The following is a 19,172-nucleotide window of genomic DNA, read 5'->3' on the forward strand; positions in this document are numbered from 1 at the left end:
TTGGCACACCATTCAAATGTCCCCACGAGTAATCGTCAGCACTTTTGTTAGAAAGCGCATACGTATCCTTCCATAGCGGTGTGTTTAGAGACCGGAATTTGTAAAGCCACAGTCCTTCAGAGAATATATTCCTGCTCAAGGAACGCAAACTTCAGTGGGAAAGGATAGTTAAAATTATATATATTTTTTTCATGGGCTACTGCTTGCCAAAATTGCAAAAAACGAAAGACTGAGGCTTCTCTTTTAGTGCAGAGTTGAGAGACATCATGCGCAATGTCTTTACTGAGAATAGTGGCCTTGCTCCACTGCTAAGTCGATTGAGCGGAGGGAGCATGACGGTGTGTCCACTTGGCTTCTTCATTTTTCAGCCAAGCTAACTGTGCATCACTCTCTGAGAGACGAGTCGCACGCATTTATGAAAAATGCAAAATTAACCAGCTGTGTCAATGCGTGACACTGCGATCAGTGGTCTTCTTAAGGGATGCGCTAAGGAAGTGCCTATCTGGAAGTGCCTATGATGGCATTTGTCATACTGTGTCTGCACCTAAAGATATGTGTCCCATCCGTTCGATTCACCTGCGTTTTCTGAACTAGTTTAGGAGGTGCTGCACTTTGCTATTCGTTTCACACAGTGCAGGCTTCTGGCAGGACACGTTCACGGGTTCCTTGCACTCGTCTGAGGGGTAGTGCAGGGCAGGGCTCCTGCAGATGGTGTGGTGCCATGCCAGTTCTGCGCGAGCAAGAACTAGCACTCGACTGGCAAGAATGACATAGTTCATTAAGTAAACAGACCTCCCTTACACCACAGTACAGCATGAGCCCGGCGACTCCAACTCGAAGCCCCCTATGAAGTAGTTGAGGGAGCAGAGACAAATTGAATAGACTTGCAATGCGCATTCAATAACTTAGAGTCCTGGCAGCTCATGATTGGTCGTTGCAAGCACAGTTCTGCGAGACAAGCTTTATATGATTTCTCATGATCTTACTGTGCATGGGGGGAATGGCCTAGTAGCAGTCAAAATGTCTAGCGGCTAATTTTCTGTCTTCTTCTACTAGTACTTGTATGTGTTCTGTCTTTGGCAGGTCACAGCTTGGTTTCTTGCTCTGGCTTGCACACACATGCAACCCTGTGTTGGCCTGTCCTCTTGCACGCCGCATGCTTTGTGTCGGCATTGATTGTGGTTGCTGGTTTGATTTCGGGGGCGGGATAGATTTTATGTTTGTTTCCCGACTAAGGTTTTGATTTTTTTTTTGCCCCTCTCCTCACTCTTTGACTTTGGCTTCCCACCCCCCATTTCAGCGTCCCGAATGATGAGTTCGGGGGGCGGCAGGGTCGACTCTTTAGAGAACGGGAGCCCCCTCCAAGACGAACCACCACCGTCACCGTAGGCCGCGACGGCGGCAGCGTTTTTCTCGTGCACAGAGCGGGAACGGAATTTCGCACACTTCCTCGTCCTTCCCCACCCCATGCGTGCTTCCCCCTGCTGCTTGTCCCAGCTGCTATGGAGAGATGGCGACGTGTTGTTCTCCGGCTGCTGCCTTTCCCAGAAACTGAGCTCTCCTTTGCATCATCCTGAGAATCTGTTCCCCACTTTCTAAATTTTTGTTCTTTTTTGCATGTTATTAAGGGGCAAGTTTGAAATTTGCCAAAAAATAAATAAATAAATATATATATATTCTTTGAGTTATGGTGCTGAAAGCTTGAATGTATGTAATTGCGTAATGTAACATACGCATATTCTGAATGAGGCATATTTTTGTTTATATGTCATTTTGATTGGAGTCAATGAAACTAAAATAGAGGATGTATTTCGAAAAAACTTGCGTGAATTAGATATCTGCAAGTTTTCAGCACCGTATCGAAAAATAGATATGTATTAAAAATATTTGGCCCAAGACTCAACTTTCCTCTTGAAAAGATGCTCAAGTGTTTAGTTAAGCCACATGCTGCTGTGACTGCTTTGTTTAATTTGGCAGTTTTGTTTGTTTGTTTGTTTGAAAGCATAGATTTTTATTGTTGCAGACTTGTAACCTTGCACTGTAGCGGGTGTAGTTTTTTCTAATTGTTTGGTTATTATTTCTATTAATTTCGAGATGGAGTTCAGTAGTTCCTATTGCCAAAAAGAGGTGCAGTGTGTTGTGTTCTTTCTCTCCTCTCTGTACACCTCTTCCTTGCAGTTTCTTTTTTGCTTCTTTAGATATAATAGTTTTCTGTTAATGCCTGCACGGAGTTGTAGACTGACTTTTTTCCTCGTCATTTGTTGGCTGTGTTGCACTGAGAAACGACAAGCTGTGCGTTGTGGTTCATTGGCTGTACATAAAGAAGCTATTTTCTTGTTCGCTCAGGTGATAAAATAAAGTGGGAGCGATTAAAAAAAATGAAGGGCAGTTTCGTTTTTTTTTTTTCTTTCCCCCCCCCCCCCCCCCTTTTTTTTTGCATGAGGCAGCAGTTAAAACTGTTGGTAGTTGTGGGCATGTTGATGTTTCTGTGCATGTATGGAGGCATCCCGTTGCATTAAAGGTGGAATTTTCTCCGCGACAGGCTTAGCTCTTAGTCCGCAGCAGCACACTGCTATATTCAAGCATGTGCATGAGCGAAGTAGGTGCCACCTCAGCTACTTTCGCGGCTATCCTGCTGTGAGAGAGGTCGCAAATTAATGGCACACTGGAGGTGGTCAATTGATGCCTATGCATTGCAGTCGTTGGGCTCTTTGCACACAAAGTAAAATTAACAACCAGCTGGACTAGAGTTAATGTCACTGTGGCACACAGAGCGATGAGACCTGACACTATGGATTTATTCTTGCACGGTGTCTTCGCCATGATTAGAACCACGGTGTAAAAAGATAGGTGTTCCGACGGCGCGCCCGCGCTGAGGCGAGAGAGCGGCCACTTCAGTGTGACCGGAAGTGAGCGCCGCCGCTAGGGGCAGCACGTGTTCAGGAGGCCTTGGAGAAGCGGCACAACAGTGGATAATTTACGACCTCCGACAGCATTTAAACACCCATACTCAAAGATATGCAATTTTTTGTTATTTAGACGCCAGATCCTGAGCAGGTAGAAGATTTCATGCCACTTACAGTTAAAATACCGTCATTCCGAACACAAGAGAGACGCGTTGTCTGCTCGAGCAGACGGCGCGCTGCGCTTACCGCTGCTCGCCGTGTCGGAGTCAATCGGAATGCCGGCAGAAATATAAAGGGACGTTCCTCCAACCAAGTAGAGTCGTTTTAAGCAGGCGAACGACATATATTCATCGAAATAAAGCACTTCTGCCGCGCGTGCCCATAAAAGCGCCAGCAAAGCGAGCGAAAAAGTGGCCCCCAGAGCAGGTGCTGCCCCTTGCGGCAGCGGCGTGCGTAGAGTCACACTAAGTGGCCGCGGCTCGCGCCGCCGTCGGATCACCTTCCTTTTTACACCGTGATTAGAACTAACAGCACTAAGACTAAAACGGCAAGGGGTATGGGGGCAGTGTTAGCTTCCAACAGGTTTATGCCTTTTAGATGGAAAACATGCTTCAAATATATAAAGACAATGAAAGTTGCTGAAAACAGTGTGCACAAAACATGCAAAACCAACAGAAAAAAAAACAGTGCTGCTGCATTTATCAGTTTAAGCAATGTAGATGGCCATCCCCCATTTGTGATGAGCTTGTAAACGCAATCACTGCAGCTGTGTCAGACTCTGCTTGCACAAGATTTGCTGGAATGCAAAATGAATACTTGCATCAAAATATTTCTGCTTGTAAATATCTACCAGGGAACTATCGTCCTTGTCTTCAAGCAAGCAGCCTGTCTGATAACACAGCAAGCTTGGCCTCGTGGAGAGGCCAGTAAAATGTTAGTGTGGAAAAACTAACAAAATTGTCACAATATGCCACAGATTTTTTGTGACAGCACCTCTCTACAACCTACAATTCAACTTTCAAAGGAGTCCTGCAACACTTTTTGAACATGGTAAAACATCACGATGAAATTAGCTGAAATACCCGCCCTGTTCCTAGCAGTGCTGCCGTGAACCCTTCAGACAAATATTGCTCAATAAAATGCAGCTGGGAACCTACAGTGTTGCTTTATGCTTGTGCTTGCCTGAGGCTTTTTCAAATTCCTGCCATTCTTGCATCGCATGTGAGTACCTGATAGCAGCTGTTCAGACTGCTTTCGGCATGTAAAACTAGCGTTGCTGGCTTGTGAACAGTAACCAAAGCAACAAAGAAAGAATAGTAATACCAGAAAGACAAAAACTAAAATCATTCACATCAAGCCTTGTCATCACAGCTGCTCTTTGATGTGCAAGCACCTGCATTCTATTGTTGGAGGAGCGCTTGTGTCGGAAGGCCAATACTATTGACCATAGTGCAAGTTGTAAGAGGCAGTAAGTGCATTGGTGCAAAGTCATTGTCATGCATCATTAGCGCTCGACAGTATACTTGTGAATGTCGAAAGAAGCACCCTTTGAAGCATTTTTATGCCATTCTTTGTCACTACAAACATTGTGAACTTATTTTATGCATATTCTCTTCAGGCACCAATTTTATCCACTTTCACCAAATTTCTTGCATCTTGAGAACTGTGAATACCATACAGCTGCCGAAGGGATTAGGACTGTCAGTCCTTTGGTGAGTTTTGTCAAGTTTACAGAATGGGGACTTTATCCGAGAACTCTCTGCAGGAACATCAGATGTGATAACATCAATTATTCCATGCTTAGCATACTTGGAAAGAATCCAGCCACTTGAAGAATATGCCTGATGTAAAAATCATTAAAAACAATGAAAGAATTAAACCTGCTACACGACGTCATACTGATACCAAGAGCAGTCACGTAACTGCGTACTTTTCAACTCGTTTTACTAAAGCACTTTAAACATATTATCCGAACTTGCAGCACAGACCTAAGCAGAACTGTTTCAATATAAATGCAACACATTTTAAAGACTACTTTCATCAGTGCTTTTGATGCACTGTTGTGGCATACACAATTGTGCACATATCATTTGAAGGAGATATGTATGTCTCAGCTCTATGTTACAAGGGGTCAGTTGTGCTGTAGCTAGCTGTAGCTCACATGACATTGCAGTTGTAGTTAGTGAGTAGGGCCACTTTTACCATCCTGCTGGGGAGGGGAAAAATATAGTACATTTGCTTTTGAAAAGGCACGCATACATTCACACAAAACAAAATGCGGCAAGTTTTACACAACTTGAAAACCAAAAGTGACATTGGATAGTACAGAAGTATAATTTGCTCAGTTTACTCCGCTTTCTAATTTACTCCATCTACCTGAAATTTGTTCTCGAGATGTAGTTCTTAGAATGTTCATTCAGGCAGTATTGGGAAGCTGGTTGAACTGGCGACCATCAGCATCTGTAGAGACTGACTGTGCCCATGAAAACCTGGACAAGTATTGGCTCTAGCTGTATCGCTCATTTTCGGAAGCTTATACGAAACACTCAAGGCATTACAATCTATTTAAACAAACACACTAATTGGGGTTACAAGAGCTTGAAACATAGCTTAATGCTGCATGTATAAATGCTGTAAGTTTTTTCTTGCGATTGGGCAGAAGTTCAGCTAAACCACAAATGTGCCCGCGTGATAGGCATTACATAGCGAGTGCTAGAAAGTATGCCTGAATGTTCCTAGGCCTCTTGTAGCACTGTTTGTAGTCTGAACACCTTGACTCATTTATAAGGCAATGCTGGAACTCCAAGGTGTGAAACCACCCAGCATGTAATGTAAGAATAATTGTTACTCCGAGTTCATATTGCAACTACATATCGGTCTGCATAAATAGTGATTGTGTTTATGGCTGAGCAGTAAGCAGGTACAGGTAAGATGCATTAGCTCAGTGAACTGTGACATTATCTGTAACTATACTGATTGCAGCATTATGTAATTACAAACATTTCACAAATAATAGAACAAAATTAACTGTATCGAGCAAACTTGACACCTGTTGTAGGTCATGCCTGGGGATTCTGTCATGACTTTCGCGACCAATAATACCACATTCTTTAATTGTCTAAGCAACCACATTTCACAAGTTAGCATTTTGTTTACTTATTTTTCTGCATACATTGCAGTTGTAAAATCAAGCCGGTTGATGCTTTATGCTTGACTGTATAGTAGGAATACTGTCACTACAGCTAGTTTAGAGAAATCTGTCCTCAAAAAGTTGTGATGGTGCACTCTGCGTGTGGCTAAGGCTGAAGGCATGCTCCAGCTCTAGCCACACTCGATAGCCCCGTATCACGTCCCTGAACCATAGTGCAGATAAATCGCAACTGTGGCTAGTTCTGGCAAATAAGGCGAAACGATGGCATGTACTCGATAATTACTGCGACTAGCAGTAAAGACCCGTTTATAGTCCGACGTTTCCGGCGCGCGGGCCAGCGTCGTTTCCGGCCGGTCACACTACGACGGTTACGCTGCGCCAGCCGAAACGCTATCTCCTCTATACTCCGACGTGCGTGTTGTTGGCTGTTATCTTCGGAGCATGCGCAGAACGATCCCAAGCCCGCGCGCGCTTTGAACGGCTGTTTGCGACCGTCGGCGAAGCAAGGGCGAAGCGCCGTTGGCGCCTTTATTTCTTCGCGCGAAATGCATTGTGGGTCGGCGCAGTCAACGCGTCCAACGAGGGAATGGGTCAGGAGCCAATTCGGCGCCGGGCACGTCGGGGCGCGCCGAAGCCGCCGGTTACGTTGGCTGCGCCAGTGCGCCCCGACTATAGAGGGGGTCGTTTTCGCCAACGTGACGTAGCGTGTGCGCGCGTGAGCGCGCGCTCACGTTACGTCGGACTATAAACGGCCCTTAAGCAATAAGCACTTAAGAAGAAATGTCCGCTCTGTAACAGTACAAAGAGGGCTCTTTCTGTCATGTGGTAGGTCGGGCAATAAGATCACTCGCGAAGCATTCGCTCGCGTTGACAGCGAGTTTGGGGTCATCGAGTGAGATCTGTTTGTTTGCTCGAGCGCGCATGACACTGATAAAACTATGAACCTTACTTCGTGTAGTTGTCTCTCTATCGCCATCAATGCTCTTCGCCTTTCTGGCGAAACTGACTTTTTTTTGTTCACGACAAGTATTCGTATCTTTTTACACATTTGTGTTTCATTTGTGAGTGCCGGCTGTGGGCACTAAGTGCGGTCAGCCATAGCGTCCAAGATTTAGAGCACCGCGTGACGCAACGCATGCAACTCTCGGGACGCCGTGAGCCACGTCCATGCATTGCTCTCGGCGCAATATGCACTGCACGTGCTGGCACTCGTTACCGTGCTATTATGGTCTGACCTTCTTGCGATTTGTTTATAAGTGCTTGCTAACAAGATACTATCCACCAGGAATGCACTGGAAAATTTGTGAAGTTGTTTTTGCTGCTGAAACTTTAAAACCTCGAATTAACGAAATTCGCAATTTAACAAAATTTTTTGCTGCACATACAACTTTGCTATAGTGAAGTTCAACTGTATTCTAAGGTATTCAAATATAATTGAATTGAAATATAATTGAAATTGAATTTCAAATCCGTCAGAAAAATAGTAAAGTACGACTTAACCACAACCTACAGACATGATAGCGTTGGATTGTAATTTGAATATACAAGAAAAAATCCTGATAAGCAGCCAGGGATCTTTGAATGCTATCACGATCACTTTTAAAGGCGAAGCTTAAAGGGACAGAAAACTGCTCAGAACATGAATTTAGATAACCCCGCTGATGGAAAGATCGTCTATCGTATTGGCTAGAACGGGCCCTGTTTTTCTCATTAAACGTGGATTTATATTTTTAATTCTTCGGTAAAAGTTGCGAAAAATGACCTTTGGCGCCCCACGCAGCAGAACCAGAACATACTTGTGAGGTCTGCCACATGACCTACTAGTGTACGCTGTTCCTGGTGTTTTTATTAATGTTGAAATACAGTAACATTCTTTCTATTATAAGTTTTTTCTAACTTACATGCAATGTGCAGATAAGCCTTTGTTTGTAGTGAGTAGAAAAGTGGCGCTGCCTTCGTTTTCGATGACTTGGCTTGGCTCGTCTATCGACTGAATAATGATAACGGGGGCCAGCCAGCCATGACGTAGGCGTGCACTTGAGAAAAATCGCGGTACAATTGTAAGGAAGGTCTGTACAACAATGCAAACTTATTGTACCAGTCTATTTACCTTTAAAAGTGGTTGGAAAGGTGACAATATAGGTGGTTAACCACAGTTGCACTCCCTCCAGTGAAACAGGACGATGGGCGGCTTTCACAATTTGCGAGGCGGGCTATCGGCATCGCTATCGCTTCTCAGCGTTGCTGGAGGAGGGACTCTTATTTTTTAAGAGGCTGCTCGTATCGAAAAATTCTGCTTACAAAATATCCACGTACTTTTGGAAGCAACCGCTGCAGGTGTAAACACTACCGAGGGTGAGCTTTTCGTTGCACCATAAAAAACTGGGTCCATAAATATCGGTTTTCAGTCCCTTTAAGTGTCCTCCAAATTTTTAGTAGAAGCACAGTGGCTCCATTTCACTATGCACGTGTAGTCCTTGAAATACTGTTACTTTCTAGTTCTGTTTCGTTTTTAAGTTGTACAAGTTAGGTTGTTTTTCGTCACTTGAATGCATGGTAGCTCTTTATTAAGAATCTAGATCCACTAAATGTCTCCTGCTCTCCTTTCCCTGTAGTTTATTTTCCTTGCGACAATGGTGGCTACACTATTCCGTAGTGCCCAGTTGACTTCCTGTGACACATACACTAGCTCAAAAGCACTTGGAGAGGGATGCGAACTCTATATGTCTTGTGACAACCTCAGAATACAGTACAAGCTTGGCCCACAAAATTGCACTGCACTTGCCCTGTGTGCCTCCAAAAAATAGTACCAGAAGAATGCAAGCTTTGAAATAAGTTCACCTTTGGCATTAAGTCACGAAAATGAGCGAGTGTAATTGGCCCGCTCAGCTGTACAACTTGTATTTGCACTGTATTCTTTGTTGTCATTAACTATGGCACTCACCTTCCAGAGATTTAGAAGTTCCATGAATGCGACATGCACAGCCACTGAGCCACTTCACACCACTGAACGTTCAAGTGGTCTCGCTTGTTTCGACAGTGGTTGTAGCAACTGATTTAAAAACTGGCCATGCCTTAATGTATAATGTGCCAAACTTTTCTAGCAGTTGGAAGTCGATTGAAGACGTGCTTTAATACATGTGTTGTGCACACACTATGCATGTGTGCTACACGTAATACACATGCTACGTGCTGTCTTGGAAAACCAGTGACAGGAGCAAATGGCAGCAGCAAAACATGTGACATAAGCAAGCGTATTACTGTGCTCTAATAATGACTTTGTAGTTGTCACCTTATTTTTACTGTAGAAAAAAGTCTCAATAATGATGGCATCTCAAATAATGATGCCTTGGCCTCGTGACTAGAAACACTGCAGTTGCATTATCTTGAAAACAAAACAGGGTATGTAAATTGTTTTTAAAGTCATTAGCAAACATATTCACGGGCCCTGCAATATGCAGAAATTTCCAAATCCACTGTGTAGTTGTGTACCTGAAGTTTTGGAGACAAGTTTGGCTCGGAGCATCGGCGACCAAGTCCTGGGGTGTTTATTTTCGTTTGTTACGTGCCAGTTATTTTCATTTGGTTTTTTTCCTTAATTTGCCTTGTTTAAAATCCTTTATGGTGACCTGTCGCAACAGTTTAATCAACTAGCAATGCCATTTGTGCCTCTGAACTTACTCATGAATCTTGGATTCCACTGTAAAAGACCTGCAGTGTTTAAAGGAGTACTGAGATGACGTTCCTGAACTCTGTTATTGCATTGAAAAAAGGTCCATATCCTCTAAGCCTTTTAAAAATACTGGCAGGTGTCTTAGTGCCGTATATAATTTACTATAATTCTTTTTTCTATGAACTTGTTCTGGTTTCGATACCCAGGAGGTGGGTACATCGTGACGTCATGACACATTGGCTTGCTCTGTTCTTGTGGTAGCTGTGGCTACGTGTGAACCCAGCCAGATGAAGTGGGCGCAGTGTACTTGTTAATTTTTTTTGCAACATCATCATACAAAGCTTTATTACTGCACAATGTTAGCAAATTTCGCTCTGTGCCACAATGTCACGATAATGCCAGATAACACCCGGCAGAGCTACAGAATGACTGCTGTCTGGAAGCACTCTGTGGCGCAGGGAAAGAAGTGTTGAGAAATGGGGGTTACCCATAGTAATGACCATGCTTCAGAAATTTAAATTAATCATAGTTACCAACCAAAAGAACAAAAATTCGAGACTTTCATTTCAAAATTGGACAACATTTACACTTGCAGAGTGACATCTTTTTACACGTATGAGAAGCATGTGGTAGCGTTTCTATGCCCCTGAGAAAATGTGTAGGTACTCCTTTAAGTATTGCACATAGCTAGGTGGGTGAATATTACTGGCTTTGGCAATTCACTTTAAAGTGAAAGGCCATACTTGACTACATCTGTGCTTTTCATGTGCGCTTTGCACTGCAAAGTGCTCAGAATACGCTTAGGGCTGTTGTGGCAGTGTCAAGTTGGGCCTCTTGTGCAGTGCTTCTTGGCAACATGATTGCAGGGTAGCTTGAATGTGGGTCAGTGTTAACATTGTGCGGGTGGCAGCTGTGGACAGGAGTGTGCAGTAAGAGATAAGTGTCACATATGCAACAAGAGTGGGCAAGATTATGTTTTTATCTCTAGGTTGTTGCGAGAAAATACTATGTCTTTTATGTTTGGAGATACTTTGTGTTGGTGGGAAAGCTTAGTCCTTTTTGCCTTAAGATCTGAGGGAGCATGTTGTTTGGGTTATCTTGTGCTCCTTTTTGGTATTTTGCATTAGACACAGTGTCAGATGCGGAAGACGCACATTGTAACAGGACTTTCTAGTAGTACTAAGAATTCAGCAAAGCTCAGGAGAACTATAAATACAGCTAAAGTGTTCTGTTTTCGTGCTAGCATCTGAAATATTGTGCTTGTACTTTATTTCCAGCACCCTTGCTCTATGGTGCTTTTCCATTAATGTTTGCTGAAGGAAACTGCACAAGAGGCATTCCCTCCGTCACTAGAATCTTGCGTTTTTTTTTTTTTTTTTTTCTTTTTCGTTAGTTTGCACTATCCTCTTTCTGTGTTTGCCTCAGTTTCATTATTCTTTTGCGTTTGTTCTGTTGCCTTTCTTCTCCTGTGTTTGGGACTCATTCGAAAGCGCTGCTCTCCCCTCCTCCCCACAAGAGTGGTGCTGGCCTGTCTCTCCAGTGCTACCTGTGCGGCAAGCTGGGCCACATCTCCCGAGACTGCCCCAACAGCGAGCGGGATGACCGCAAGTGCTACAACTGCGGACACCTGGGACACATCAGCCGGGACTGTCCTGAAGCAGGAGGCAACGATGCAGTCGCTGACGTCTGCTACCGGTGAGGAGTCGTTCTTTTTCTTTCTTTCTTTCACGCCGAACACCGGCCTTTGCAATGCAAAGCATGAATCATGTCTGCTTCCTAGCGATGACTCAAAAGCCCTCATGCATGAAGGTAAAGACAGCTATAACTACGGGTTCAGCTAGCCATAACGTTTCACAGGGATGGCCGAAAGGAAACAAGAACGCCACTAATCAGTTCTACAGAAACTGGCAAGGTGGAGGAAGAATTGTGAAAGGGAAAACTTGTCATCGACCTGACAGTAGTTGCAGCCACGAAGGCAACCCACACAGGTTTCTCAAAAAGAAAACCTCACTGTGAAAGAAAAGTTTATCCTGGTGCAGGGATCAAACCAGGGGCTAATGTCTTTCAGGGGCAGTCACTCTACCATCTGGGCTAACCAGAAGGATAGTAGATCGCAGAGCAAGGTAGAAGCAATCGAGAATTCGAAGCATGGGGACACAGAACAGCGAGTCCTCGTGCTTCGAGTTGTCGAGACTAGCACTACCTGAGATATAGCAATAAGAGAATATTTCTGGTTATGCAATTTTAGCTAATATGTAATTCACGAAAACAAACAATGTGTTGCATGGTGCTTGTTTTCATGGTGTGGTAATAATTGCGCCCAAGGTCTCTCAGTGCACTGCCAAGTGAGAACCACAAGACCCACTTAACAACTGCTTATGCTAAGTTAAAGAACATCCACAGTGGTGCCAAGTTAGTAAGGTGGGCTTTTTAGTTGATTGCTAGGGGCCTAGTGACATGAGTGGATACATGCAGTGCAAATTTGAAGATGCTCACAAAGAAACAAAATAGATGGGACACCCAAATACTCAGCTAGCGCTCATCCTGTCTATCTTGTTTCCTTCTTTGTGCATGTCTTCTTCAACTTCGCACTGTGAATGTGGTGGATTCAAGTCCACTTTGGCCCCACATATGACTTACAAGATTAATTTTGCCTATTCGCTATGTATGTGCATCGGAAGTCAACCGCCTACTATCCACAAACCAACGGATTGACAGAGCGCCTGAACAAAACAATTGAAGACATGCTTTCAATGTACGTGGTTGTCGAACATAAAAATCGTTGCGTACAACACGGCGAAACAAGAGACGACGCACATGACTCCGTTCAGCCTTGTTCACGGCTGGGACATATGAACAATGTTGGATGCAATGCTTCCACAGGATTTGACAACACTGACATGGACGCCGATGTGTTTACGCAACGTGCCGAAGAGGCTCGGCAACTCGCGCTCTTGTGGATCTGCCAGCAGCAAGACTACGATGCAGGCTGCTATGATGCTCACAGTAGAACCGTAACCTATGAAGTCGGCGACCGAGTGTGGGTTTGAACACCCATACGGAAACGAGGCCTCTCCGAGAAGCTGTGAAGGCGATACTTCGGCACATATCGAGTATTGCGGCGACTGTACGTGTACGTGGCGCTGCCCGCACCATCCTGAACTTGGGCATGTTGTACGCATGAAGCCGTATGTGAGCGAATGACTATGCGAGAGACCCTCTCTTCCGCAAGTGACATCTCTGGTCTAGCATCGGGGCGATGCTCTTGTAGGGAGGGACAAATGATGCATGTGCTCTAGGCAGATGACAATGACGACGGGGGCATTAATGGACTCTGTCTAGTGGGTCAGTGGGATTCTTAGAGGACGAAGAAGACGTGTCTCTGTTCTGCTTTGTTTGAACAGGTTGTCCTGCTGTTCTTGAAGAACATCTCCCTGTCTTCTATTCGCATTGTACCATGACAATATGTATGTGATTTATATAGGCAGGCAGTAGACGACAGCTTCATAGGTGTAAATATTTAAAGACACTAAAGGGAAAAATGATTTCTTCTGTATCAGTAGATTATCCTTCCACTATACCGAAAACACCACTTTTACTGTGAGAAGCTGCTTGGTAAGCCAGAAAGAAACGAAAAACACAGAATGCGAGTGGCGACGCCACCTTCGAAGTTCCCGCACAAGCTCACCATGACGTCATGGATTTTGACAGCGTCTTCTGGGTCCCAGTTAATTCTTTAGCGGTAAAGATTGACTACATTGTGTTCTAAAGGAGCCCAAGACTTAATATGGCAAGTTTCGCGAACTTTTACTGAGCCAACGCAGCCCAAATCCAGAAAATTACTTTCGAAGTTGTGACGTCACACTTATGGGCTGACGTTGGGGTTTGCACGCAAAATTAAAAAAATTAAACTTTGAGCTTAATTTTCTCTTCTAATAATTGACCTATTGCAGCATAATTAATGACAGGAGAGTTATCAAAGAATACTTTATCAATCTAAGTCGATTTATTGTTTTGCATTAGTGTCCCTTTAAATGGGCGAACTTCTGCCTTCAAAAATGAAGCTTGACTCTACTTGCATGGCATGGTCAGCAGATGTTGAATCAAATGTCACAGCTGATAATTGGCTTCCTATTTATGGGGTGTCATCATGTGTTCTGGATCATCTGACAAGCATCATGGCAATTTCAGAATTCACTTATACACATTGGGTACCTACAGGGCTTGTGATGTAATAGTAGTCTGATACTGCTAGTGTATCTTGCTCAAGAGCTGAAAATATGGTTTGATAGCAGACAAAAACCAAACATGACAACACGGAAGCTGGAGTAAAAGTGCAGAAATGGCAGTGCATATAGCAGTATTCTGTATGTCCTCAAAAAGCATTGTAGGTTTCTCAAACATAAGACACAGTTTCATGTTTGCAAACCTGCTTTATAGAACAAGAACCTATCAGTCAAAACACCATGCAATTCCATCGTGAAACGTGAGAGAATACAAACACCGCATTTGCATACACTCGCCTAATTAGCCTTGCTGATGTTGGCAATTCTGCAATGGACCTTTTCCACGTCAGAAAAGTGCCTCTAGTGGCTGCCACCTAAAATAAAAAGCTGGGGTTCTAGCCGTTGCGGCTCGGTGGTTCCGATCGTGTATGTTTTTGTATTTGTGGTGAGTATGTGGGTCGGTTCATGCGCTTTCACGTTTTCTGTGTATGCTGGTACACTGTAGTTAATAGTGCTCATTGTCTATTAGACACTCAACTTAGTGTTTTTTGAATTGTCTTGACACATTAGTGTTTTTTGCATTGTCTTGCACATACTGCATTCTTTAACCCCTCCGTTTCCTAAACCGCAGTTGCAATGAGCGTGGGCACATAGCGCGTAACTGCCGGTCCACACGCGCCAACAACCGCTGCTACCACTGCGGCGAGGTGGGCCACCTGGCACGAGAGTGCGAGATGAAGGCCTGAGAGACGCTCCTCCTGCTGTTCGAGCCGCTGCACAGCGCCACCTTGGATGCGCGACGGACAGTTCCGTTGCCCCTGCCCTCCTCTCCCAGTCGTCTCTCTTGGGAAAGAAGTAGCCGCTCCCTCACCCCCTCTGCTGCTGCTGCTGCTTGTGCAACAGCCCCGTTTGCATCTGCATCGCATGCTGGCAGCAGCATGCTGTCACTAGTAAGGCAAGGAAGGATGGAGAGCAAGGTTCCCGACCGAAGTGTTGACCAGAAGTGGAATTTTGTTGGTTCGTTTGGCCTGGGGGTCAGAGAGATGCTGAGGGTCTGTGTTGGTCGCTGGTGGGGCTGGCTTGCCGTTATTGTTGTTGTTAACCGTTGTTCCATGATGGTGGAGAGTATTCCTTCGTCTGTGTTTGTTTGGCGGGCGCAGCAGATTTGCGAGGGGGGTGGGCTCCTGCCCTTTTCTGTGACACAATCGCAAGGGGGCCAGTGGGGGAGCAGGCATCCTGTGGGGGCCATCGTTTGTTGTTGTTGTTGACGTTGTTGTGGGGATGTTTCTGCTCTAAGCTTCTCTCAGTGCCCTCAACCCCTCTCTCTTCCCCCCCTTCGACAAGCCAACAGGAATGGGAAAAAAAAAAAGCTTTGCATGTACACAGTTGATCAAAGTCCTTGTAGAATGTGAAAAAAAGGTGTACCGAGCTGTTTCGTTGAGAGACTTCTGTTTTGAGCAGAGTTTAAAGAAACCGAGAAAAGGGCGTTATCCTGAAGGACAGGGTACTCCCAATGCAGGTTTGCAGAAGCTTTTGGTTTCCGTCTCGTTTCATCTGTGAAGCATGGATATGTCAGGGCAAGGTTGGACTTCAGCAAACTCTGCGGGGGTGTCAATAGTGTGAAAAGCAGCGTTGTAGTCTCATGAATTTTGAAACGTGGTGATGGAAACGTGGCAGCAAAGACCAGTGAGCGAAGCGGGGGGATGAGAAACATTATTTATTTTTGTTGAATAAAGACCGTGTAACTTGTACTGCTAACAGTGAGAAAAGGCGGATGGTCCCTTGCCCTTCCGTGAGGCGTAATCTCGACGAGGGGAGGGGGTGGATAGCTCGTTTCCGCTTCCGCAGTTTGTTGTGCGGGCCCATAGGTTTTGTTGTTTCCTCAACCCTCCCCCCCTCGTTGAGGAAAAATGCCAAGGATTGGTGGTGTACAAAAGTGAGATTTCGAGCAGCATTGTACAAAAAGAGGAGAGATAAAGTAATGACGTGACACGTGCGCTCAAAGAGAGAGAGAGGGTTCCTCTCCACTGGGGATTTTCGCATTGGGGGAGGGGTAAGGGCTTTTCTGGGAATGGGGGTAGAGGCTCTTGGCAATCTGATCTTGCTGCACTGTTCTAGTTTGGTGTGAGTGTGTTACGTGTGTTTGCCCAGAAAGCTCTGCTTTTTTGACAAACTCTGCTCCCGCACCCAGTCTTTTTGAGAGTACCTTTTGTAGGGCGTGCTGCGTTACAGCTTCGTAACAGAAAAAAAAAAGATAAAAAGAGGGGCCCAGCTCCAGAAAAAGACCAAAGGCTTCAGAGATCTGTGACGGCCGTTATGTGGACACACACACACACCACACCTCGAATTGTTGAGCCTTGCCCGTTCCCTCAAACTGTACTTTGATGCTGCAATGTGCACGTTGTGTAGGTGGAGGCATGAGTATATATATATATATATATAATATATTATATATATATGAATAATATAATGTGTAAATACTTGTTGAAGAAGAGAAAGTTTCCCAGAGATATTTACAGCTGGTTCATCACAAGTTATCTGAGGTTGTTTGGATTCCATCCCAGAGGCAGAGTTTGCAGTAGAGACGCAGTAAGCACCCTGCGTTGTTTTTTTTTTCTGCTTTTTTTTTTTGCACGACACCCACCAACTGAAAGAAAAGTATGGTTGGGGAAGGGGGAAACGTACATGTCTCAGCCGACAAAACACTAGTCTTCTTTACAAGCACTTTCATGTTACGACCAAAAAAAAAAAAAAAAAAGTATACCTCACTCCGGGATCAAGATGCGCACCAGATACATCTTGGCTGAGGTTTACATGACTGGCATACCTGTGAATGCCTAGCTGTAGTTTGCAAGATGGAATGACAACGCTTGTGTGCATTTGTGTTGCCATCCGTTTAGTGGCCGATAGTCAATACCGTAGGAGCTGAGTCATTGATGACACCAGAAGCAAGCCATTAATGCAAATTGCATTGGCATCAGAGTACGTTTTGGTAGTAAACGAAGAGGCTGTTCAATGTTTGTAAGAGTCTCGAACGTACCGATTATGGGTTCCAATTGAGCATGTGTCCTAATTGCTGTTACTTCCTCCCAAAATTGCTGATGGTAGCATCAACAACGCATCACATTTTGCACCACCCACTACTGGGTAGCAATACCAGTGTGCAATAAATGCATAGCCCGAGAGTTGTCTTTGATGAACTGGGCTACTAAGTGTGTGCCCTGTTTGGTGGTTACAAATGCGTATGGCAGGCCATGACAGCCTTTGTTATAATAGCATTGCAAATGCTAATCTAGTGATACCAGTGCTGGTAGGTGCACATTGCACACATAGAATTTGTTAAAACACGCATTGCGATGCTTGGTGACAGTCTCTGGTCAGACGTATCCTGAAGCCACTGAACAGTTCTAAGTGAGCCTGGCTGATTGAGACAAAAGCCAGTCAAGTAGCACACCCAAACTGACCAAACACGGTTGAATTAGTCATTTAAAATGCTCACGGGCACCATTTCTAAAGAAAAAAAGCTGCCTTCATTCTCTCATTATGTAGTCTTACAGACTGTTCCCGACAAACCATGGTTGACAGTGATCAGCTGTAGTGGAAGAAATGTGAAATTACTGGGTTGAAAGAAAATTTTATTAAGTTTGTAATTGGTCAGTTGAATGGATGCCCAGAACCAACGCGAAAGGGCAAGACATTTGCTTACTATTATAGTCAGTGGTAGCAATTGCAAACATTCTCGCTAATCTTAAAAATGACGAAATTGACGTTTCAGTGTCCCCTATGGACATCTCCAGCAGTTCAAGGTAGTTGCTACTGGAATAGTTGATATATTGAAAGTGGCGACTAAGTGACAGTGCGTAGAAGTTCAGGTTTATGATTGCCACTGTGGCTTTACCTGGCCAGATGGCCCTTTCTTCACACACTTCACTACATTGTGGTGCGCGTTGTCCATTTGTGTTGGTTCTTTCTGTAGATCCATTCAGCTGCCAATTACCACAAACTTGGCAACTTCTTTCCCCCCCATACAATTTTACAATTTCCTCTCTGCACAGCTGACTAGTGCCAGCTGTGTTTCGTTGGATTGAAGTTTAGATTGTAAGCAGTTGCACTGCATTAAAAAGAGTTAATTTGTTTTCTCCAGAACAGCGACCATCAGCATCAACGGTGTTAAGATCTCAAATTGGTTCTTTCCATGCATATCCTCCCTTCAGCTCAGTTAATCGTTGTAACGTCCAAGCTGGCTCAGATTTAGACGCTGTTACATTACCATGTTCTGCAGCCCAATTGTCTGCTGTTCTTCATGAGAAACTCCTTTGTGATATACTTAGAAAACTTGATGCCTACACGAATTGCCAACGCAAGTGCCAGGCAGTAGGAGTGGAGAGGCAGTGTATAGCAATGCCTCTCCCCTTCGTCGCAAGTTGCCCAGTCGTGTAAATCGCAGGCCTTGATGACCAGGCTGCTCAGCCATCTTGGAACGTCCACAATGTTATCACGCGTGCAGCCGGAGCCTTCTGCCGTTGTACCTTTTTCGGTTTTATTTTTGTTCTTTGTTTTTGTGGGGGCATTCATGCGACCCCAATCACAGAGGAGTTACCTGTGCTATCTAATGTTATCCAGTGACATCAAGGTGTACAAACTGGGATGTGAAACGAGAAAAAAAAGAATAAAAATGGATGGAAAAAGGTCCGAAAAAGTGTTGCGTCTTTCTCTCATAGTGTCACAAGCGTGTGCACAGGGCCGAAGTGCTTGGAGCTTTCTCCAATTTCTGGCAAATGACAAAATAAAAAATTTCTTTGAAGAAGCTTACAGAGATATTAAAGGCAAACACAAAGACAAGCTGAAGCGATAAGATGTACTATAAAATGTACCAAGCATTGACTTTACCGAGAACACTGCTTTTGTAAGCAACTTGACGATTTTAGCACAGGATTGCACCACACTGAAAATACCGAACCAGCTGCCAACATTGTATGTTGTGATTATGCTACAGCTGAACCTAAATATATTTAAAATTCTTCTATCAAGCAGCATCAGAATTTCCTTGAAGAGCTCGTGAAAGCAATGCAGTGGATTCTCGATACGATTCTGCATAATACATTTTTTCTTTTCCCTGTAATATAATTTGGTTGGATAATACGTTGGATGATACAATTTTGGGATGAAGCGTTTTATTTTCTGGTTCCCGCGAAGATGGTATCAACGAGATTCCA

General features: G+C 44.4%; 1 protein-coding gene across 5 annotated transcripts in view; it reads left to right on the forward strand.

Annotated features, from left to right (window-relative positions):
- Positions 1-18,643, forward strand: part of LOC119461310 (CCHC-type zinc finger nucleic acid binding protein-like) — a 51,097-nt gene extending 32,454 nt beyond the window's left edge. For 4 of the 5 annotated variants that reach the window (XM_037722564.2, XM_037722563.2, XM_049672442.1 and 1 more), the window contains exons 5-6: positions 11,247-11,425; positions 14,588-18,643. In XM_037722564.2, coding sequence (XP_037578492.1) covers positions 11,247-11,425; positions 14,588-14,702 — 294 coding nt within the window. In that variant the 3' untranslated portion in view covers positions 14,703-18,643. The remainder of the gene's footprint in view (positions 1-11,246; positions 11,426-14,587) is intronic. The other variant, XM_049672443.1, reaches the window with a different exon arrangement.
- Positions 18,644-19,172: the final 529 nt, after the last annotated feature.

This window comes from Dermacentor silvarum, chromosome 8 (assembly GCF_013339745.2).
Source record: "Dermacentor silvarum isolate Dsil-2018 chromosome 8, BIME_Dsil_1.4, whole genome shotgun sequence".
NCBI lineage: Eukaryota > Metazoa > Arthropoda > Arachnida > Ixodida > Ixodidae > Dermacentor > Dermacentor silvarum.